At 56.4% G+C, this 22,451-nt stretch overlaps 1 protein-coding gene across 3 annotated transcripts in view; it reads right to left on the bottom strand.

The window, feature by feature from the left end:
- The window catches only part of DCHS1 (dachsous cadherin-related 1), a 30,113-nt gene extending 17,893 nt beyond the window's left edge, over nucleotides 1–12,220 (bottom strand). The window contains exons 1-2 of one of the 3 annotated variants that reach the window (XM_053385295.1): nucleotides 12,117–12,220; nucleotides 8,352–10,184 (exon numbers count right to left, since the gene is read on the bottom strand). In XM_053385295.1, the coding sequence (XP_053241270.1) occupies nucleotides 8,352–10,088 (1,737 nt within the window). In that variant the 5' untranslated portion in view covers nucleotides 10,089–10,184; nucleotides 12,117–12,220. Of the gene's footprint in view, nucleotides 1–8,351; nucleotides 10,185–11,208; nucleotides 11,291–11,642; nucleotides 11,716–12,116 lie in introns of those variants that run through there. The other 2 variants (XM_053385294.1, XM_053385296.1) reach the window with 2 other exon arrangements.
- Between the last annotated feature and the right edge of the window lie 10,231 nt (nucleotides 12,221–22,451).

Below are 22,451 nucleotides of genomic sequence, written 5' to 3'. Positions count from 1 at the left end.
CGTGTCCGCTTCTCTGGAGCAGCAGAAAACAACCTTTCTCCCTCCTCTATGTGACATCCTTTTATATATTTGAACATGGCTATCATATCACCCCTTAACCTCCTCTTCTCCAGGCTGATAAAGGGCCTGTAAACTAAGCCTTATGAGGAATGGTTGAGGGAGTTGGGGATGTTTTGCCTGGAAAAGAGGAGTCTGAGAGGGGATATGATAGCCAAAAATCTAAAGGGCTGTCACATGGAAGATGAGTAAGCATGTTTTCTCCTGCTCCAGAGGGAATAACCTGAACCAGTGGCTTCAAGTTACAAGAAAGGAGATTCTGACTAAACATCAGGAAGAACTTTCTGACAGAAAAAGCTGTTCAACAGTGGGATGGTCTCTCTTGGGAGGTTGTGGACTCACTCTCCTTCATTAAATGGTTTTAAGCGGAGGTTGGATAGCCATCTGTCATGAATACATTAGTTGAGATTCCTGCATCGCAAAGGGTTGGACTAGATGCCCCTCAGGGGTCCTATGATCCTATGACAATGGCTGTCGGCACATGGACTTCTTGGAAAAGACACAATGAGGAACCACAAACATTATTTACAATGCCAGATCATAGGATCAGAGCCCAACTCTAACCCGTAGTGAACATAATAATAATGATAATAGTGTTGGTTAATGTTGGCTTGCTCTAATTAGAAGGGAATCCCAGAGGCAGCATGTGGCCTCTCTTCCTCACTTGGTGCTTCTTGGTTGGGGTGCTCCCTCTATTGCTAAAACCAGCCCCCATTTCCTCCCCCCTCTTAAAAACACACACTAGACCTGCTTACAAGGCGGGGGGGGCGCTCCTTTCCCAGAGGACAGACTCTTCCACAAGCCCTGAGGGGGGTGAGGCTATGGGGAATGACAAAGATGTGCTTGGGGGGGGGGGAGACCCACCCAGACCAGCAAGCCTGAGATGCCGGCATTCTGCGGCTCCCTCCCCTCCCCTCCCCAGCCAGGACAGCAGCGCTTTCTGCTCCTCCCCAGTGTTCCTGAGGGAAAGAGCTCTGTGGGTGGTGGGGGCGGGAGGGAGCTTTGCCATGTGGCCCCCACAGACCAGCAAACAGCCCAGCCCCACAAACAGCCAGTTACACTCTGGGGGTTTGTATGCTGTAGATCATTTTAATGATGCAGCCGCAGTGGGGAATTTTTATCAGACAGGCAGGGCGCATTTATTAATAATAATCCCATCTGTCAGAGATGCCTTAGCGGGGATTCCTGCATTGCAGGGGGCTGGACTAGATGGCCCTTGGCTGGGTCCCTTCCAACTCTACTATTCTATGATTCTATGACTACCCCTTCCCACTCTCCCCCCCAAAAAACCCCAATAGAGAGGAGGCCCCAATACTCTCATGACAGCTTGGCCAGGGGGTGCAAGCAGCGCATGGAGCTGGTCAGGCGTGTGCAGCCCCCCCCCTCGGGTTCTGTGACCCATAAGGTGATGCCCACCACTGAGCACACTTCCCTGGGAGACGCTGAGTGTGCGCGAAGCATCCTTGCTCACAGCGGAAGAGGAGGCTTCCCCACACATGGCTCAGCTGACCTGCGATGGGATCTCCTGACACTTTAATAAAATGCAGCTGGAAACAAACAGCTTCCTGTGGTATTTTCAGGGGGGGGTTGGGATTTAGACTGAAAAACAGTGCAAAGAGTTAACCTGCCCCCTCCCAAAATGCAGGAAACCTCCACCGCTCAGCTGCATGTCATCAGAAAGCAGAGAAAAGCTCTCCTTTGGCTCTGAGATTCTCAGGAGCTCCTCTTCCATCTTGCCTCCTGCGAATCCTCAGCCCCAGGTGCTACAGGACGGGGGGGCAGGGGGTGTACAGCAGCCCCACATGGAGCATTTCCTGCCTGCCAGGCCCCCCTCCTCAGCCACAGCCATACAATCACACACCCAGAGCACCAGACGGGGACATTGAGGATCCTGCTGTTTGCACTGGAAGCCCCACTGCTGGGGGACAGCTGTGAGGGGCTGCGCTGGAGCATGGCGGGCTGGGGAGGGACTGCACTTCCTGGCACAGCCTGTCACTGCATAATGGAGGGGCCTCCCTGCAGCAGCCGCCCATCCGCAAGGGGCTCATGTTTCAGAGCAAAGTGCTGACGCCACATCCCGCCTTCCAAAGGCGGCCACAGCAGCACTCGGCATCCTGGGACTGTGAGGGCCACCCACAACCCTGGCAGAGACCAGAGGCGGCTATGTCGCACACACACACACTGCTCCCTCCATCCTGAGGATGGTCGCCTCAGCTCCTCCCGCCTTTTGCTCATCCCCACAGTCAGTCATTTAGGCCCAGAGAGTGATGGGCAAGGCACTGTGAGGGAGGCTATGATGCTGACAAGGCAGGGATTTGAACCCAGCACCTCCCTGCCACAAAACTTGGATGGCTCTTCAATGGGCATGGCAGGACTGCAGGGAGCAGCAGCCTCCTCAGAGCCCCTCTGGGTGACCAGGAGGGGGAGATCCCCTCCTCCTCCTCAGCTCATGCCTTCAGGGCACTTGCAATGGTGGAACAAGGGTGGAGGGCAGCCGTCTCTGAAGTTTGGTTCCAGGCAGGAAAGAGGGGTGCCTGTTCTCCCCACCCAATGAAGGCGCAGGGGGCACCCCTCTCAGGCAGGGACCCGGCCTTTCTGCAGGCTGCTCCCCTCACTGCCCGCCTGCCCATCCAAGCCCAGCCCAGCTCCCAGGCCCCGGATGGCAGGCTGCCCAGGAGGCCTCGCTCTGCAGATGTTTGCAAAGCCGCAGTTCCACATCTGGCTTTGGTTCAGGCCCAGGAACGAGGGGAGCCGTGGCGCCAGTGTGGTCAGTGATCCCACGCACACTCCCGGCTAGGCGCACTGCGCAGCTGCCCTCCCCACCCTGGCACAGTTGCTGAGCGGCTAAAAGTGGTGAAGGAGCAGCCAGCTGGGCTATTTCAGGAAATGAGGGCTCCCGGCTCCCGGCCGGCCTCCAGGGTCAGCTGGGGAGCGGCTGGCCTGCACGGGCTGGGTCAGAAGAGCGGGCCCCGTGGGTAGCTGTTGACAGCAGCAGCGGCCGCCAGCCATGCGTGGCCAACAGCAACACTTCCCAGAGGCTCCCTGCAGCCGCATCAACCCAGAGTCCTTCAGCTCTTGCGCTCGCAGCCAGGGCTAAGCAGGGGGAGACTGGAGGCCAGTGCCCAGAGCCCAGAGGCCCCACGGTCAGTTCCGCTGAGCCCCAAATCTGTCTGGGCAGTCACAGCTGTGCTGTAGACCAACAGGGCAGCCGAGACCACCTTCAGGCAGGCCCAGCTTGGCATCGGCAGGGAGGAGAGTGAGGGGGCTCACCAGCAGCCCAAGTGCCATGCCGGGGGGGGTGACTCCTCCCATGGCTCTGGGTACACAGAGAGAGCTCAGAAGGCACCCATGGCACAGGGGCCTGTTGCACCACACACCCAACCCTCTTCCAAGGACAGCCCCCTCCCTGGCATAGCCTACAGGCAAAAGCACGCCCTGGTCACGAGATCAGACTCACCTCAGTCCAGCCTGCTTCCCACAGTGGCCAACCAGTGTCCTGAAAGGACAAAGGCCAGAAACAAGCAGGACCGCCCCCCCCCCGCCGCAATTCCTGACAGCATGGCTAGTAGTCAGGATTAGCCTTGCCCTCCATGATACACAATGGGAGGCGCCATCACTTAAGCGCAGCAGGGAGCCCAGCCACTGGGGGCACAGCACCACTAGACACCAGCTGGATGGAGCCAGGCAAGCCCTGGTCACATGCCAAGCAGCCTGGCTCTCGCAGGAAGTTCCATGACTTGATGCACACAGTGAGGACGCCAGATCCTGGGCACGAGTCAGAAAGAGTAGAAACTGGTGCTGCAGGATCCACTGGGTGAGAAAGGGCAGGAGAGGCCCCAGGTGCAAATGCCCAGAATGACATGGAGTCCCTGCCACTCAGATGGTGCCACATGCAGGAATTCAGGTGTGGCCTGTCTGTGCAGAGCCAACGCACAGCCACGTTTTCTCTGCCCAAGCAGCTCAAGAGGTGACAAAGGAGGATGCGAGTTTGAATTACATTAAGGTGGGGGCTGCACATCTCCCTCCCACGGCACAAGCAGGATCCCTTGAGAAGCAGAATTCACGAGGACACGTGGCCACAGGGCGGAGGAATGGCTGTAGTCACCTTTGCATAACTGACCAGTTTCTATGCACATTACACACCCTTCTCCATCCTCCGTCCAGGGAATCAAAGAATCACAGAAGTGTAGAGCTGGAAGGACCCTGAGGGTCATTTAGTCCAGGCCCCTGTAATGCGGGGATCATTTGCACAATGCGGGGCTCAAACCCTGAGATTAAAAGTCTCATGGTCCACCAACTATCTGAGCTATCATCAAGAGATGTTGTCAGAGATCAAGGACATATCCCAGCCAGGCAAAAAACACCCAGGGTGCAAAGGAGGGCCAGGGAGGGGAGGTGGGGGGGGCTGGGGGGGTTCACAGGGCCACAGACTTTCTGACAGTAAGAGCAGCTCAGCCCTTGGGAGGTTGTGGACTCTCTTGCTTTGGGGGGTTTTAAGCAGAGCTTGGATGGCCCTCTGCCAGGGATGCTTTAGCTGATGCATTTCAGGGGGTTGGTCTGGATGACCATAGGGGGGCCGTTCCAACCCTTTTAATATTTGGTTGGGAGCTGCGCAGAGTGGCTGGGGAAACCCAGCCAGATGGGCGGGGTATAAATAATAAATAATCATTATTATTATTATTATCATCATACAATTCTATGATTCTATTAAAGCCCTTGTTTTCTCTTTGCAGCTGCATATTTCCTGTTTCTGTGAACAAGCAGCAGAAACTGGTTCTTCTGCACTTCTTCCCTTTTTCAAACTAGCCTTGGTGGGTGACAAGAGGATGTGCAAATGATAAATGGGGGAATGGAAGAAGAATGTGGGGGGCAGAGAGAGAGGAAGGGGGAGGGGTGCTAGTTGCAAACAATATTTTTTTTAAAAAAAGATATGCCCATAAGGAGCAGTTGTTGCCAACAGGCTAGGACAGAGGCCCCCACCCCACCCCAGTGCTCTGTTGAGCCCCCAATCCCCATACTACCCACCCAGAGACCCTCCCCCAGGGCTGACACTTCTGAAACAAAGCTGTGGCCCCCCTGAAGCACAAGTTGTGTGAAATCTGTGCCCCCTTCCCAAGCCAGAAGCAAACACCCTCCAGGCACCACCAAGGCCACCATGCGGGGGGGGGGCGAGCTGTGCTAAACCTGAACCTTCACTTTGCTTCCCCAGGAGGCCCACTGCCCCATCTGCTGCTGGGGAGCAGGCATGCTCATGTCATGGGGGGAGGTCCTAACAGGGCTTGTCTTCCATCTTACAGTGATGCCCACCATCAAATGTTTTGCTGTTTAAATTCTTTTCTAATAAATATTCCTGTTGTTGCAGGAATTTATGTATAGGTTGGGGGGGTGGTTGCCCCTCCAGCAGATATCATGCACATGCAGCCCACTACCAAAATCAGCACAATCACTTTTGTGACTTTTGTGATTTGTCCCCACAAAACACTTATTCACAGTTTCTTCCTATCTATTCAAAGGGCCTTTGCTGTATGATACCAAATGTAACAATTCACTGATCAATGTATCTATGTACTGGCTCAGGGGGGAAACTTGCAGAAATTCATCTAGACCTGTGAGCTCAGCTCCTCAGCAGCCCCTCTGCCTGAGTGATAATCCCTGGCCTCCTGATACCTGAGTGCCAGACAGGTAGCCATTCCAGAAACCCAGATGAAGACAAAAGGGTGGGATGAACTTGGCTGGGAAACAGGGAAATGTAAAGATCTCTTTTGTTCCACTTGATGGGTGTTTGGTGGAGGGCAAGGGGAACCATGGGGCAGGGTCCAGGGTGCTCAGATTCCGGCCACCAGACCTCCCCTTTCATGATGTAACGGTGATGTATTAGTGATGTAGTTTGGGGGGCTGTAACATGGGGATTAGCAGCTAATAAAAGTTTGGGGCTTCCATCTTGTTCCACCTTGTGGTAGGTGGGAGTTCTGTCGCGACAGTCTTCAGTCAAGACCAAGCCGACTGGCTGCTGTTTTGCTCTGCTGTTCCTGGCTGGTGTCCTTGTTTTTTGTCCAAGGGAGACTCGGATTTCTCCATTAACACTGTTGTGTTTTAAATACACATGTATTAAAAACATTTTAAATATGTTTTAATAAATTAAAAATATATATCTGAAGGAAGCATTTGCCCCCTTTCCTGCGCTATAGTGCAGCTTCCCAGTTCAAAGAATATGAAAGGGAAGGAACAATGTCTGCAGATCCAGCTCCTCCTCTTCCTCAGCAAACCTCCCCATAAGTGGCGATGATGGAGTCTGGGGCTGCCGCAGTTGCACAGCCGTGGGGGAAACTGGGGTTTGCTCAGCCAGAAAGTCCCTCGAATAACACAGATGTCAGCAGCATAAGGAAACTCTCAAGGAGAAAGCAGCAGCCAGCCAATGGGAACAGCCATTTCAGAGGACGACCTCAGAGGCCAGAGCTATGAGCTTCTCGAGGCAAAGAAAGGAAACGGGGAGCAAGGCAGGAGACAGATAAAGATGCGAGGTCCATTCTCAGCCTAGAGAGCTGAAGGGGAAAATGTGTAGGAAGCTAGAGGAAGGAAACCCCCCCGACAGGTTTTGCACTGGGCTCCTTCGGGAGGAAGTTGGGGATATAAACTGAATAAAATAAATCACAATATATAAAATAAATCTGGATAAAATATAAAACCCGGAAGAAGTCAGTCCATCCTGGGTTTTCCTTAGTGCATCAACAAATCAACCTTTTATACAAGCTGAGATGCCACTGACTGGGGCTCCAGTCTCCAGCTCTCCTCCTCCTTACCCACGGCCATCCTGGCTCTTGGGATGTACAGCCCCACAATATCTGGAGGCCCCCGAGAGGTCCACACCCCTTCTTCAAACCAAGCACATGGCAACACTGGCACTGGCAGAGCTTGGCTCTGATACTCCCCACCCCAGCCTGCCCTCCTTGGGCTGCAAGGGAGAGGACCTTTGCCTCCTCTTGGCCAGCTCACCAGCTGCCTGATGCCCCCCCCCACACTCCAGATACTCAGCTGCTGTCATGGGGCGTGGGGGGTGGGTGGAGGGATGCCTTGTTGCAGAGGAGCAGGATTCTGTTCCACGGAGCTAATCTGGCATCGCCTGAGGCACCTCAAGGCAGCTGAGCCCCAAAGGGATCCCAGAAGGACCCAAATGGCAATGGGGTTCTTCCAAGGCTAAAGAGACCCAACCTGGCGACAGCCAGAGGGTATGACTGATGGACCCTGGCCGATCTGCTCTGCAAATCTCCTGGCCTGGCCCATAAAATGGGGTTGGGTCTTTGGCTCATCTACTGCTGCACTGCCTCCTGCGAGGGAAACAAGCTGCTAGGGGGCTTGCAGTGGAACTCTCTCTCTCCTCCACGGCGGATTCTGTGGACTCAGCCTGGAGCTTCCTGCATGCCAAGTACTGTATCCATCTAGTGAGCCTATTCCTGTCCAAGGTTTCTGCAATGGACAGCCCTGTGGAATGGAGAAGGGCAGGAAGCAGGAGCTCATCAGCTGCAGGCTGCTTCTATTTCAAGGAGGAGAAGGGCTCCACTCAGCAGCCTGCTGGGGCTTATGCAAGTGTGAGGCTTCCTTGTTCCTTGGCCTCTGCCCCGGTCTGTGTCCCCCAACATGCCAAGGAAAGGATTCTTTTCCTCTTGATCCAGTCCCTTCTTCTTGAGCACACAGGGCGGGCAGAGAGAGGGGAATGGGAAGTTGGACTGACCCTTCCTGAGTGTGGCAGCCCTTCCAGACAGGGAGGCATGTGGGGCTAGAAGGGAGCTGCTGTTATAGGAACAGCCTAGCCTCCCACCTTCCAAGTCAGACCAGAGGTCCACCTGGCGTAGTTCTGTCTGCAGTGGCAGCAAAGGCTCTCCGGGATTTCAGACAGGACTCTCTCTTCCAGCCCTACCTGCAGCTGCCACTGGGATTAAACCTGGGACCTTCTGCATGCCAAGCAGGCGCTTGAACCCTGAGCCATGCCCTTCGCAAATGAGCTGCCATTACCAACAGAGGTGGTCCCCTTCCAACAATCCGCAGAGCTGCTGAGAAGACCTCTGGCTGGCTGACTGGACTTGAGGTGCTCATTCCCCACCCCAGTCAAGGACTCCAGCCCACCCCGCCTAGGCACCCCACCCCCTCCAGATCTGTCTTTCTCAGGAGCCACGGACAAGCACAGGGCACATCAACCTGGGCCAGGTACCGGGGGGAGAGGCTGCTTGTACTGCCGCCACTTTGGCTGCTCCTGCGCCAAGTGCGCTGGCCAGGTCCCTCCCCAACCCCTTGCTCACCTGGAGGAAGCAGGTGCCAGGAGGGACGTTCTCCTTCAGGGAGACATTGTAGAAGTTGCTTTCAAAGAGGGGCTCATTGTCGTTGACATCCTGCAAGGTCACGTGAACCACAGCGGTCGAAGAGAGGGGAGGCTTGCCCCTATCCGTGGCCACCACAGTCAGCTGGGGCTGAGCATCAACCTCATAATCCAGAGAAGAGGCCGTCGTGACGATGCCTGTGGCAGGATCGATGGCAAACCAGTGGGAATGGGTGTGGTGGGTGTGCAGGATGCTGTAGCGAACCTCCCCGTTGGGGCCCTGGTCTTTGTCGCGAGCCGTCACCTGCAGCACGAAGCTGCCTGGGTAAACCACCTCGGGGACGCTCTGCTCATACTCTTGGGTGTCAAATAGGGGCGGGTTGTCGTTGACGTCTGTCACCTGGAGCACAAATGCTGACTCAGCCCGCAGCGGGGGCGTTCCTGCATCCGTGGCTGTCACCCGCAACTCGTAGGAGTCTCGTTCCTCCCTGTCCAGCATTTGGTCCACGCAGATCAAGTAGATGATGTTGTCTTTGGTGGTGAGGGCAAACTTGCCCTCGCCACCCTCCAGGGAGACGTTGACATTGGCGTACTCTCCGTAGTCGGGGTCTGAGACGGAGATGCGGGCCACAAACTGCCCGGGCTGGGCACCTTCTGAGATGCGAGGAGAGCCATCCTCACTGAGGAAGATGATGGTCATCGTGGGCTGGTTGTCGTTGTAGTCTCGCACCTGGATGGTGACAAAGGCTGTGGAGACTTCGGGGTGCACCGCCCGGTCTCGCGCCTGCACCACCAGCTCATGCACCTTCCGCAACTCATAGTCCAAGCCCTTGTTGAGCTTGATGACTCCTGTGGTGGCATCGATTGTGAAGTACTGCTCTGGGTCGCTCTGCCGGCGGTTGATCTCGTACACCACGGCGCCATTGTCCCCTTCGTCAGCGTCCAGGGCAAAGACCCGCATGATGCTGCTGCCAGGCTGGAGGTTCTCTGGGATGAGGGTGTGGTAGCGACTCTGGTTGAAGGCTGGCGCGTTGTCATTGACATCCTGGACAGACACATCCAAGGTCATCTGGGAGCTCCGGGGGGGAGATCCGCCGTCATAGGCCTCCAGAAAGAGGGTGTAGCTGGACCGCGTCTCCCGGTCCAACATGCTGCTCACCACCAGCTCCGGCTGGAGGACCCCATTGGGCCCACGGCGCATCTCCAGGCGGAAAGCCTGCCCCACGTTTCCCCCTTTGATGGCATACCCCTGGGTGTTGAGCAAGCCACTGTCGGCGTCAAAGGCTGGCTCTAGGGGGAAGCGGCTGCCCAGGGGGGTGTGCTCTGGGATCTGGAGGGAGCTGCGCTGCTTGGGGAAGGTGGGCGCGTGGTCATTGATGTCGTTGACCTGGACGTTGACCTCCACCGTGGCACCTTCAGGGGTGACAGCAATGAAGCTGTAGTGGTCTCGGCTCTCGTGGTCCAGCACCCTGGCAGCCTTGACGATGCCAGTATTCTCATCAATTTCTAGGTCTGTAGCCACACCGCTGCCCTCCTGGGCAGAGATGAAGTACATGTAAGTCGTGGTGCCAGGGGGCAGGCCTGCACTGATGTCCCCAATGATGGTGCCAGCCGGCTGCTCCTCATCGATCTGCAGGTCTAGGGTGCCCAGGACAGCTGAGCCCTGCCCCAGGGCAGCCAGCGCCCCCAGCAGCAGCAGCAGCAGAATGACCCAAGCCATGTCTAGCTGCTCCCTGAAGCCTTTCCGAAGGACGCTGGTGCGGGTTGGGAGGCCCTGCACAGGCCGGCCTCTGTCTGCTGAGCAAGCGCCTTAATCCTGCAAGGAATGCACAAGAGAAAGCAGGTCTGAAGGGGAAGAACAGGCGAGGAGACAGAGAGGGAAAGATGCCAGTTACGGGCCCCCCACCTGTCTTTGTGGCCAAGGGGGGAAATCAGACCCCAGAGCAGGGGGACAATGGTGGGTGCTGCAGGAAAGGTGAAAGGGGATGTTCCTGACCCCCCTGACAGACCCAAAAGTCCTTTCCAGCACCCTCAGATGCCCAGGACCCCTTCCCCTCTGGCAAGACAGGCTGGTAGGGAGGGGTGGGTCTTGCTGGCTAGAGCAGGGGCTGAGGAGTGGGCAGACCAGAGGACAGGGGTTGGGGGACAGGTGTGGCTCCAGGTCAGGCCCTGCCTGGTCGGTGGCAGCAGACGCAGGGCTGAGGAGCTCCCCTTCCCTCCCTGCTCTTCCCGCGAGGGCTTCAGGGGAGCAGGAGCTCCTCAGTCGCTCTTTCCGTAGCAGAAGAAAGCGGGACGGCGGCGCTACTGGTGCCCCCAGCTCTTCCTGCCCCGGGCACAGCCGTCGCAGGAACGACGCCCCGGTCAGGAGGGCCACCCCACCTGCCGGCCATCGGAGACCGGGACGGACAAAGGCGGCGCGCGGGCGGGAGGAGGAGGAGAAGCGGGGAAGAAAGGGAGGAAGGGAAGAAAGAAGAAGAAAGCGCGAGCTGGCCACGGCCCGCCTTTGTCTCCGCCGCTGCCGTCGCGGCTGCTCCCCGCCCCGCTCGCTCGCTCGCTCGCTGCCTGGCTGGCTCCCCCCGCCTGCCTTTGTCTCTCCGGCTCCTTGGCTCCGGCTCCTCCGGCTCCTTGGCTGCAGCCCCACCGCTCGCTCCGCCTCGCTGTAGCGGCTCCTCACTGCAGGGTGGGGTGGGGGCTGGGGGGCCGGGCTGGCTCCAGTCCCGCGGGCGGCGCGGGTGCTCCGAGCGGGAGCGGGTCAGCCCTTCCTCGGGCGTGGGGGGAGTCCCGCAGGCACGGCCAGGATTCGGGCTCCGCCGGGAAGCAGTGATAGGCTGAGCTCATACTTGGCCGCGCTTGAAAGCGTCGCCGCCGCCGCTGCCGCTCGTCGGGGCCCCGCGATGGCACTCGGGGAGCCCCGGGATTGACGGCGGGGGCCCGCGCCCTGCTCCAGGGATAGCCGGCCAGCAAAGCCGTCTTCCACCTGGGCTGACGCCCCGTCCACCCCTGCCGGCCCGCGGTGGAGGAGCGACCCCGCCCCCTCGGAAAGGTCTCCCCAGCGGCTGCAGGGAAAGGCGGCGACTCGGCTCCCCCACGCCCAGAAGCCCTTGGCCAGCGCGCGCCCCAGACCCAGCGAGGGCGGGGGGGGGGGCCGGGCTGCGTGCCCGAGGCGAGGAGTAGCGGGAAGGCAAGCAGGGCGAGGCGGCGGGGGGGGTGGATGTCCCTGGACCTCTGCTCTCCTTTCCCCAAGACACACGTGACTCTCGCCCCGCGCGCACACCTGGAGGGGCCGCCCCATAGCCCTCGGGGGTCCCGTCGTGTCCATGGCTTTGGGGGCTCAGGCCAGCCCGCTCCGAGCACCAGGAGCGCGGAGTCGCCCCAGCGCCGCAGCTGCTTCCAATTTGCCCAGCGCCGAGCGCGGGGGGAGCCGGGCGGGCGAGGCGGGTCCAGTCCCGGCCTGTGAAACGTGAGCCCGACGCCCCCCTTCCCCTCGCGGAGCCCCCGACTCGGCTGTCGCCCCCTCCCTCGCCGTGCAAACCCGGGAGGGGCTGCTCCGGCCCTTTCACCGCTCTTTGGGGTGCTGGGCACGCGCGGCGGGGCTGGCCAGGTGGGGGGGCAGGTTTCGCCGTTTCGCGGCCCGATCCCGGCGAGGTCCCGCCCATCTCCTCCCCCGCCCGCGCTCCTGCTCTGCTCGCGGGACAAAGCGGGGAGGGGGCGCATCGCGACGGCGCCTCCGGGCGCTCCGGCCACCTACGTGCATCCTCTCTCCTGGCCATCCGCCTGTCCGCCTGGCGCTCCGGCCGCGGGTGGGGGCTGGCCTGCCTCGGGCCGGCAGAGACCCCCGCGCCAGGCGCCGAAGGAGGAGAAGTGGGAGGCGAGGGCGACGACGGCTCCGCGCTCGGCTGGGCTGGAGGATGGAGCGAGCCGAGGCTTAGCTGAAACCCGAGCCGCGCCGTCTGGCCCGCCCGCTCCTGCCCGGCCCCGCTTGCCCCGCGCGCCCCCCTCTCCGCGCGCGCCCCGGCAGCCCCCCCCCCAAAGGAGCGAGCCTGGGCGGGGGCTGCGCCTGCTCCGGAGCCGCGATGCGCTCGGCCGAAAGGAAGACCCTCCGCGCGGGGAGAAGGAAGGCGGCACTCGGCACATGCTCAGAGGCTTCTTTCTGCGCCGGATCGTGGCAGCCTCGGTTGGTGCGGCGGCTGGCGGGGGGCTGAGCTGCCCAGCCTCCGCTCAGTGACAAACCGTAGTGCAACAATCGTGACCTTTTCACTGATGAATGAATGCGATCGACAATGCCTGAAACGGCTCGTGATGCAAGCAAGGATTCCGAGGGGGAATCCGCTCCCCTCCCCCTCTGGATCTCTCTTGCTCTGTCTTGTAGGTCACCTTCTCGCCGCCACCACGATTTTTGCTGGACGAGATTAATTTTGTTCACGGACTTTGTTTCCCGTCCTTTCTATTCTGTCCCGTCTTCCGCCCCAGGAGGAGCTTCCGGCCGCAAGGCGGCTTACAAAAGGTGACTCCTGTCCCAGCAGTCAGGCGCCGTCTGCGCCACAGAGTGGGTCACACGCCCCATTCCTCCTTCCCTTTAGGTCCTAGGGCTGTTCCTTCTCTCCCCTGCGAGGCTGCCGGGCTGTGGGCTCCCCGTCCGCTTGCAGGTCTTTGCAAGGAGGCTGAGGAAGCAGCCCAGAGGCTTTCAACCCCCACCCGCGTTCAGCCTTGCAGGCCTGGGCAGGGACCACACCGGGAAGCACCAGCCCTCACTTGCAAACAGCCTGCTGAGAGGCATCCATGCTGGCATTCACCCACCAGCTCAGTCTCACCCCCAGCAGAGCCTGGGCCTGCTCCTGCAGTGAAATATACTCAGAGTCGCAAAGTGATTTCATGCTCTTTATTCAGCTCATAGTGGTGAGGAGGAATGAATGAATGTCCCCTCAAAGTATCTGCTTTATATACATTATTTACACAATGGGCTGCACATGATTGGCTAATTCCGGAATTCTACTGTAAGCCAATCAGCTTGTGGATTCACTTCAATCTGGAGCATGATTGGGTGGTTCCTTCCAACCAATCATACTGCTGCATTGTTCTAGGACCAATCAGACTGCTGCATTCTGAATCCTATTGTTCTAGGACTAATCAGACTGCTGCCTTTTGGATCCTATTGTTCTAGGACCAATCAGACTGCTGCAGTTTGGAGCCTATTCAACTCAGTACATAACACCCCTCCCCTCTAAGTTCCCGTCCTGCCCGGGAGGTCGCATTCATAGTCCTCGAGGTACGCTGGCGGCCTACGTGTGCGTTGCGGCCTGGGGTGTTCCCTGGTCCGGGGTTCAGGTTCTGGCTCGTGTTCCAAGGATGCTGGCTGTGATGGGGCTGTCTGGTCTGGCGCAACCGGCTCGCTCAGTCGTGGTTCTGGTTCCGGTGTCCTTTCGGCCTCGCAGGTCCTCTCTGTATTTACTGATTCTGCCTCTCCTGCTGGCCCCTCGTGCTCTATGGGCCTCACTGCCCCTCTGTTCCCTTGGGACTCCTCTGACCTTTCCTCCTCCTGGTTTTCTCCCGGGAATCGTCGCCGTATCTGGTCGCAGTGGCGGCGCCAGCATTGCCCCCCATCTGTTAGCACCTCGTACGACACGGGGCCAGTGACCCTGGTGACTGTGGCGGGTACCCATGCTGGGCCTGCCCCAAAATTCTTTGCGTACACTGGGTCCTGGGCCTCGAAGGTCCGGGGGTTCCTGCCTTCCCCCACCACTACCTCATCCTGAGCTCTATCGGGGTGAAGGCGGTCCAATCTGATTGCAAGGCGCCGACCCATTAGTAGTTCAGCGGGGCTCCGGCCAGTTGTTGAGCTGGGGGTGCTGTGCTGTGCTAGAAGGAATGTGGCAAGGCGGTACTCCCAATCCCCTTGCGTCATGCGGCGAAGGGTGTCCTTGGTGGTCCGCACCATGCGTTCTGCTTGGCCATTGGTGGCAGGATGGAATGGCGCCGAACAGATGTGGCGGATGGCGTTTTGCGCTGTGAAGGTTTGGAATTCTCCTGACGTAAATGCAGTCCCGTTGTCTGAGACGAGAGTGTCAGGGAGCCCGTGGGTTGCAAACAGCCTGCGTAGTACCCGGATGGCTGCGGACGTAGAAGTGGACGGTACCAGTGCGACTTCCAGCCATTTGGTGTAGGAGTCCACCACTATGAAGAATGTTTTCCCCTGAAAGGGGCCAGCGAAGTCCACATGCAGGCGTGACCATGGTGCTCGGGCGGACTCCCAGGACTGGACTGGGGCCCTTGGGGGATCTGGGCGGGATTCTTGGCAGGCCTGGCAGTGTTTGACCCAGGCCTCTATCTCTCCGTCGATCCCCGGCCACCACACATAACTCCTGGCAAGGGCCTTCATTCTTACTACCCCTGGGTGTGTCTCGTGTAGGGCTGTGAGGACCCTTTTGCGGAGGGGCTGGGGAACAACGACCCTGCTTCCCCATAACAGGCACCCCTTGTGGGCCGACAGTTCATGTTTGCGGGTTGTGTAGCCGGCGAATTCTGGCCCGGGGCTGCTGCTGGGCCATCCCCTCCACACCCAGTCCAGGACCCGGGAGATGACCCTATCTTTCTTGGAATGGTGTGCAACTTCTTGTGCCTGAATGGGGCGGTCGGGAAGCAGCTCCAGGCTCATAACCTCTTGTGCAGGTGCTGGGTTGGGGCCTGTTTCCGGTAGTGGTAGCCTGCTGAGGGCATCCGCATGGCCCATCGCCTTCCCCGGACGGTGAATCAGTGCATACTGGTAGCTGGCAAGGAAAATTGACCACCTGAGGACGCGAGGAGACAGCACTTGGGGGGTCTGCTTTTCAGGGGCAAATAAGCCAAGCAACGGCTTGTGGTCAGTCACCACGGTGAAGGGCCGCCCGTACAAGAAATCATGGAATTTTTTTACTCCCTTCACGATTGCCAGACCCTCCTTGTCGATTTGCGAGTAGTTCCGCTCGGTTGCGTTGAGTGTCTGGGAAAAGTATGCCACCGGTACCTCTCTTCCATCCGGGAGTTGGTGTCCCAGGACAGCGCCAATTCCATAGGGCGAGGCATCGCATGCTAGCACCACCGGCAGCCTCTCGTCGAAGTGTGCCAAGACCGAGTTTGAGACAAGCAAGTCCTTGACTGCCTGGAATGCGGCCTCCTGGCGCTGGCCCCACACCCAAGGGGCCCGCTTGTCCAGGAGTCTGTGTAGGGGCTCTGCTACCGCCGCCTTGTGGGGAAGGAAGGAATGGTAAAAGTTCAATAGTCCCAAGAAGGCCTGAAGTTCAGTCTTGTTCTTGGGCGCTGGGGCATCACAAATGGCCCGTACCTTGTCCCCAGTCGGGTGGACCCCTTCTGCGTCCACCATAAATCCCAGAAAGTCCACCTGAGGCACTCCTAGTAGACATTTTTCCCGCTTCACCTTGAGACCCGCCGTCTGGAAACGGTGCAGAACGGTGCGGAGGCGGTCCTCAAACTCCTCTGGTGTGGGCCCGGCAATCAACACATCATCGAAGAAGGGGGTGACGCCAGGAATCCCTTTAAGTAGAGAGTCCATTAGATTCTGGAATATGCCTGGTGCCACGCTGACACCGAATTGCAGCCGCTTTACCCTGAATGCTCCTCTGTGCGTCACAATCGTCTGTGCCTCTGCTGTGGCCTCATCTACTGGCAGCTGTTGATATGCTTGGGCCAAGTCCAGCTTGCCAAAAATTTTCGACCCAGCCAGGGTGGCAAGAACATGGCTGACCACTGGCACTGGGTATGCATGGGCCGTGAGGGCCTTGTTTATGGTACATTTGTAGTCTGCGCAGATGCGGACTGAACCATTAGGCTTGACGGGCGTGACGACTGGGGTTTCCCAGGGGGCATTAGGCACCGGCTCCAGCACTCCTTGCTCCACGAGCCGGTCCAATTCCTCGTCTATACGGGGTTTCAGGGCGAACGGGACCCGGCGGGCCTTGAGCCTGACCGGTCGTACTGCGGGGTCAAGCTGTAGAGCAATGGGGGGGCCCGTATACTGTCCCAATTTCCCATCGAAAACCCCCGGAAATTCCTTGCATATGGCGTCCACGTCCACTTGTAAGCTAGTGTGGTTCACCCCGGTGACGGCTAGCCCCAGTGGTCCAAACCATGCCAATCCCAGTAAGCTAATGTAGGGGCCCTTGACCACAAGCAAGTCCAGTTGCCGCGTCCGCCCTCGGTATTGCACCCTGAAGGTCCCCACCCCCATTGTGGGGACCTTACGTTTTTGGAAGTCCCGGAGGGTGAATGGGGCCGGCCTGAGTTTGGGACCCCCAGTAGGACACAGTTTCCTTAAGGTCCTTGCCGAGATTATGGATAGAGTTGAACCCGTGTCAAGCTCCATGCGGCATGGGGCCCCCTCTATCTGTACGTCAACATAAATTTTCTCTACGTTGGGGTGGGGCAACTGGTATACCTGGAAGTCCGTGAGCTCTGTCGAGTTGCCTTGGTGCGTTGGGCCCCGGGACCTGGGGCTCTTGGATTGGTCATCTGATGCCTGGCGTCGGGTGGGCCGAGCCCGACACACCCGGGCGATGTGTCCCAATTTTCTGCACTGCCTGCACTCTGCGTTGCGGAAACGGCAGGTCCTCCTCTCGTGACTTTCTCCACAGCTTGCGCAGCTCCCTCCTTCTCGTCGAGGCAGCTGTGGTATGTGGGCTGCTTGAGTGCGCTGCTGTACTCGGTGCACCTCCTCCCTGTCGGATCCTGAGTCGTCGGTGAGGTCTTCGTGGTGGACCCTCGGTTGGGACAGCTGGCTCGGCCGTGCCTCTTGCGTCGACCTCTCGGCAGCTTCCGTTGCCAGGGCCTCCTCCAGAGCGACCTGGAACGTTAGGTCCTTCTTAGCGTAGAGGCGTCGTTGCAGCTTCTCATCCTTCAGGCCACCGACGAGGCAGTCACGAAGCATGTTCTCCAGCTCTGAGAAGTTGCAGAACCGGGCAGCTTGGCGGAGAGAGGTCACAAACCCAGTTATGGTTTCCCCAGGGGCTTGCCGCTTTGCGTAGAAGGCATTTCGATGAGCCACCACTGAGGGCTGTGGCGAAAAGTGCCCCTTCAGCTGTTCCATTATTGTTTTGTATGGAACAGTAGCGACGTCTTCAGGCGCAAGGAGAGCCCGGGCGATTTCAAACGTCTCCTCCCCGCAGACGCTGAAGAATATTGCCCTCTTCTTGGCGTCTTCTTCATCGGTGACCCCTTTGGCTTCTAGGAGGAAGGTGAAACGGGAGGCGTACGCTTCCCAGTCTCCAGATGCTGGGTTGAACGGCGAGAAGCTGTTGTCGGTTGCCATTCTGAGTTCCTTGTGTCCCGGAGCTGAAGCCTGGATACACGGTGCGAGGCAGCGGTGCGGCAGGTGGCGGTGCTGCGGTGCTGTGTGTGGCAGTCAGCTCAGCGGGATCCCACCTTCGTCGCCAGTGAAATATACTCAGAGTCGCAAAGTGATTTCATGCTCTTTATTCAGCTCATAGTGGTGAGGAGGAATGAATGAATGTCCCCTCAAAGTATCTGCTTTATATACATTATTTACACAATGGGCTGCACATGATTGGCTAATTCCGGAATTCTACTGTAAGCCAATCAGCTTGTGGATTCACTTCAATCTGGAGCATGATTGGGTGGTTCCTTCCAACCAATCATACTGCTGCATTGTTCTAGGACCAATCAGACTGCTGCATTCTGAATCCTATTGTTCTAGGACTAATCAGACTGCTGCCTTTTGGATCCTATTGTTCTAGGACCAATCAGACTGCTGCAGTTTGGAGCCTATTCAACTCAGTGCATAACATGCAGCCTTCTTGCTCAAGAGGCAGATGAAGGGCAGCACCGCTGGTTCCTGGGGAGCCACGGGGCATCTCAGCTATGGCACAGTGAACTGAGCAGCACAGAAGGCGAGGGGCGGGGATGTTCCCCACAGGCCACCACTGAAATTTGAAAGGCTAAATCTGCCCTGTTGGGGTGAGCAGCAATGTGGACCCATTTCCTGATAACACCGGGTTATTCCAGGCAGTACCAAGAAAGGAAGGATTTATTCTGTGTATTCATTATTACATTCATATTTAACATTTCCTGGAAGGCGCTCAAGTTGCACACATGGTTCTCCTCCTCCCCATGTTAGCCTCAGAACGACCCTATGAGGTAGGTTTGGCTGAGAGACAGGGACTGGCCCCGAAGTCGCCCAGGGAGCTCCATGGCTGAAGAGGCAGCTGAGTCCTGGTCTCTGAGGTCGTAGCCCAGCCCAGCATGCTGGCTCTCCCAAAGAATCTCTCCAGACCTTGTGAAGGGGCATTCAGCACAAGAGGGGACCCTCTCCAGACCATTACAAGGCCACCATTCGCTGGGAAGGGCCAGTGGGTTTCCCCCGAGTCAGTGTCTGTGTTAATCTGTTCAAGCAGAGATAGCCATCCTCTGACACATTCACTTCCCCTGGATTCTTCTCTACACGTGCATTGTAAAGAGTGGGATTGGAGGGAAATGAAATGCAGAGAAGTGCAGGCGGTAATAGGTGCATAGTTAACTGGTTTTTCACAAAACAGTTGCTGATAACACAGACATGCTGGCATTGGTGAGCCAAGCAACACACGTGGGTGGAAGCAGCACCACAACAAGCACAGCGGCTTGTCTGTTGGGATGCAAAGGGCAGCTTAATAATAATAATAATAATAATAATAATAATAATAATAATAATAATACCTTTATTGTCAATGTACAAACACTCAATCTCATTGCACTCTGTGTACTTGTCACACAACACACCAACCCCGAAAGTCAGTTGCACTATATTATTTTCCATTCAGCAGCCTAACAGCCCACGGATAGAAACTGATTTTTAGCCTGTTGGTACTACTGATTATACTTCTATGTCTCCTGCCCGAGGGTAGAAGATTAAAGAGGTGCTGGCTGGGGTGTGAATTGTCCCTGAGGATTTTTCTCACTCTCCTAAGGCAACGATCCCTTGCGATCCCTTGCGATGTCATCTAGCGAGCTCAAGGGACAGCCCATGATATCATGCGCTGTCTTCACCACCCTCTGTAAAGACTTTCTTCCTGAGGACCAGGCTGACAGGGCAAGACCCAAAGGAGGTGCGTTTTGACAAGAGCGTGGAAGGCCACACACAAACACACCCTTCCTGCTGGAAGACAGTCTGCCTGGGTCAGGATGATTCTGGGCAAAGGCCTGGCTAGCAACATGGAGGCTTCACTTTAGAAAAAACAGGGGTGGAAGAGTCCATCCATGAGGCACCGAAAGTGTCTAACCAAGTGCACCCTTCTGTTCTGTCTGCACATGGAGCTTTCCTTGGGTTTGACCCCCATGTCCACTGGGGACAGAGTCAGGGGAACTGGTGAAGCTCTTTTGGAACTATTTTTGGCTCAGAGAGGTGGATCCTCCGGCAACAAGAATATAGATAGATAATTCAGTTGGCATACTGTACTTGGACTTTTGAGAAGCTTTCAACAAAGTCCCTCAGCAAAGACTCCTGAGTCAGCTTAGCAGTCAATGAAGAAGAGGAGAGGATCTCTTGAGGATCAGGAATTGGGAGACAACAGAGGAGTGTGCCATTGGGAATGAAGTCAAAATGTTAGAAGATTACAGGGCCTGCTGTGGCTCTTGAAGTTGATGCAGGAGAGACATGTTTTGTTGCAGCTGGGGCAAATCTATAGTGTGTACACATTTGGAATACACTGTTCAGTTCTGGTCACCTCACCTCAAAAAGGATATTGTAGAATTGAAAATGGTTCAGAAAAGGGCTATCAGAATGATCCAGGGGATGGAGTGATTTACCTATGAGGAAATGGGCTTTGGGGACTTTTTGGTTTAGAGAAAAGGCATGTAAGAGGTTACATATAATTTTATAAAATTATGCATGTCCTGGAGAAAGTGGGCCCCATTTTTCTCCCTTTCTCCTAACGCTAGAACTCCTGGGCATCCAATGAAACAGCACGTTGGAAGATTCGGGACAGATAAAGTACTTCTTCACACAGCACCTACGGAACTCTCTCCCACAGGAGGCACTGATGACTTTAGCAGAGGCTTAGACCAATTCATGGAGGATAAGGCCATCAATGGCTCTGCTTTGCCTGAATGGTTGGTTGGAGGCAGCATGCTTTGTAAGAGGAGCTGCTGGCAATCTGGTTGGCTGCTGTGAGAATAGAATGCTGGACTAGGGGGCCCAAGAGGCTTTTCTTATGCTCTTACCCTCTGACTATTAATCCTGCCCCAGACTGGAGAAAAATCATGCCTCCTTCCTCTTATTCCTTCCGACTCAGACTCCGCTTGGGATTTAGAACAGGCTTATCCATGACTGCCAGACCCTCAGACAGCCTTGCTACTGCCTCTCACCCCACCTGTCACGTCTGACCTCAGCTGTGCACTGCACACAGTCTTGGGGAGACCCAAGAGGGTTATTGGGTTGTCATTTTTATTGTGATTATGTATTTTGTGGTTTTATATTTTGATTTTATTCTGTGAACCACCCCGAAACCTCCAGGTATAGGGCAGTATATAAATTAAATAAATAAATGATGATTATGATGATTCTGGCAAGTTCCCCCCTGAGCTGAGTCCTGCAGGTGGCGGCTGCTGCTGCCCACTTTACACAACTGGCAACAGGCAGAGTATGTTGTTGGCAGATGGAGAGGGTGTGTGCAAGGGGAGAGTGAGCTGCCTGAGCCCAGGCCACTGCAGCAGCTACCGGGAGCTGAGAAAACACCACAAACAAGGCTGAGAGGATTTTGTAGAGAGATTTGGAGGAGCCCACAAGATCAGAAGCACTTGGTATGCCCCGCAGGCCTCCGCTGGCTCCAGACCATTTCTGCTGGGGGCGACTCATTCGCTGTGTTGACATAATATATGGTCTCTTTGCCTCTTTGCATGATGTTTTGATTAAAATATTAGTGCTGGGCTATCTTGGTGTAGCACATTATTGGGCAGTCACCCAATAGTCAGGGCAAACCAGCCGACACTTCCCAATGAATAGGGAGTTTGTGAAGGTCCCAAGAGGGTCCTCTTTTGTGCTGAATGTCAGGGAGATAAACAATGTGTGTGAACATTTTTAATGAAACCAGGCAGCTTTGTTCAGACTAGGGGGCTGGTGGGTGAGCTGCGATTGTCAGTCTCCATGGCTACAAAGTTAAATCTAAAAACTGGTGGGGGGCACTTGTGAGATTGTCCCCCCCCCAAAAAAAAATGTGAGGTGCTGCAATTCTTGAAAAACCCATCCTCTGTCTGGATTCTGGGCTTCGGTTTCAGCTGAGCTGGCCTTTAGAGAATTAATTGGAAGCAGCTCCGTCCATAAATCTTTAGAGTATTTTTCTTTATTAACACTCTGGGGTTTTGAATGTGAAATAAGATGTAATGTTTGTTGAAAGGGGACTTTGTTTTTAAACCAAAATGCAGCTGCCTTGAAAGCAGAGGTCTCTGCTGCCTGTTTCCAAAATGGAGTTCAGTCTGAGATCATCACCCCTTCTACCACTTCCCACATTGCCTATGTTTCCTTGAGTGCAGATTTCTGGACTGAAACCATCTATTCCACAAGCGACAAGAAGTGTCTGGCTGCACCAACAGCAGAAGACTCCCACCAGCTGTCCTGCAAACTGTGCTGCAGGCACAGCTCAGAGCAGTCGGCTGCCCGGCTCTCTTGGCGAAGGTGGCAGAGCCCCAGAGCTGCCCTTTCAAAGGTCCATGCAGGAGGACAGCAGGAGCAGGGACCACTTGGTGGGCAGGAGCTAGTGCCTCCTTAGGGTGGCACGTATCCCTCCTTGGCCTGCCAGTTCTCCATGGCAAATGCCCCACCCCTGCCTCTTTTTTGTGAGGAAAATTCTCTATTGATGTTTCCTTCTGAAAACCACAAAATACATAGAAACAAAACAACAAATGCAAACCTAAGTCAGAAAGTCCATCCCTGCCCCCAGTCAGCCTGCCAAACTGAATGTCGACCCGGTGGAGGGACTGGTGAAGTTTCATTTGCAGAGAATTGGTGGGTGGAGATTAGAGTTCAGCCTCCCCCACCACCTGTAAGTATGGGTTTCCTGCTTCCTCATCTCCATGTTATGTGAGCAAAATAAGACTTGGAAACACA

The sequence above is a fragment of the Podarcis raffonei genome, chromosome 4 (genome assembly GCF_027172205.1).
Source record: "Podarcis raffonei isolate rPodRaf1 chromosome 4, rPodRaf1.pri, whole genome shotgun sequence".
Classification (NCBI taxonomy): Eukaryota; Metazoa; Chordata; class Lepidosauria; order Squamata; family Lacertidae; genus Podarcis; species Podarcis raffonei.
Note: the sequence above shows the minus strand (reverse complement) of the source record. Positions and strands in the feature narration are given on the sequence as shown.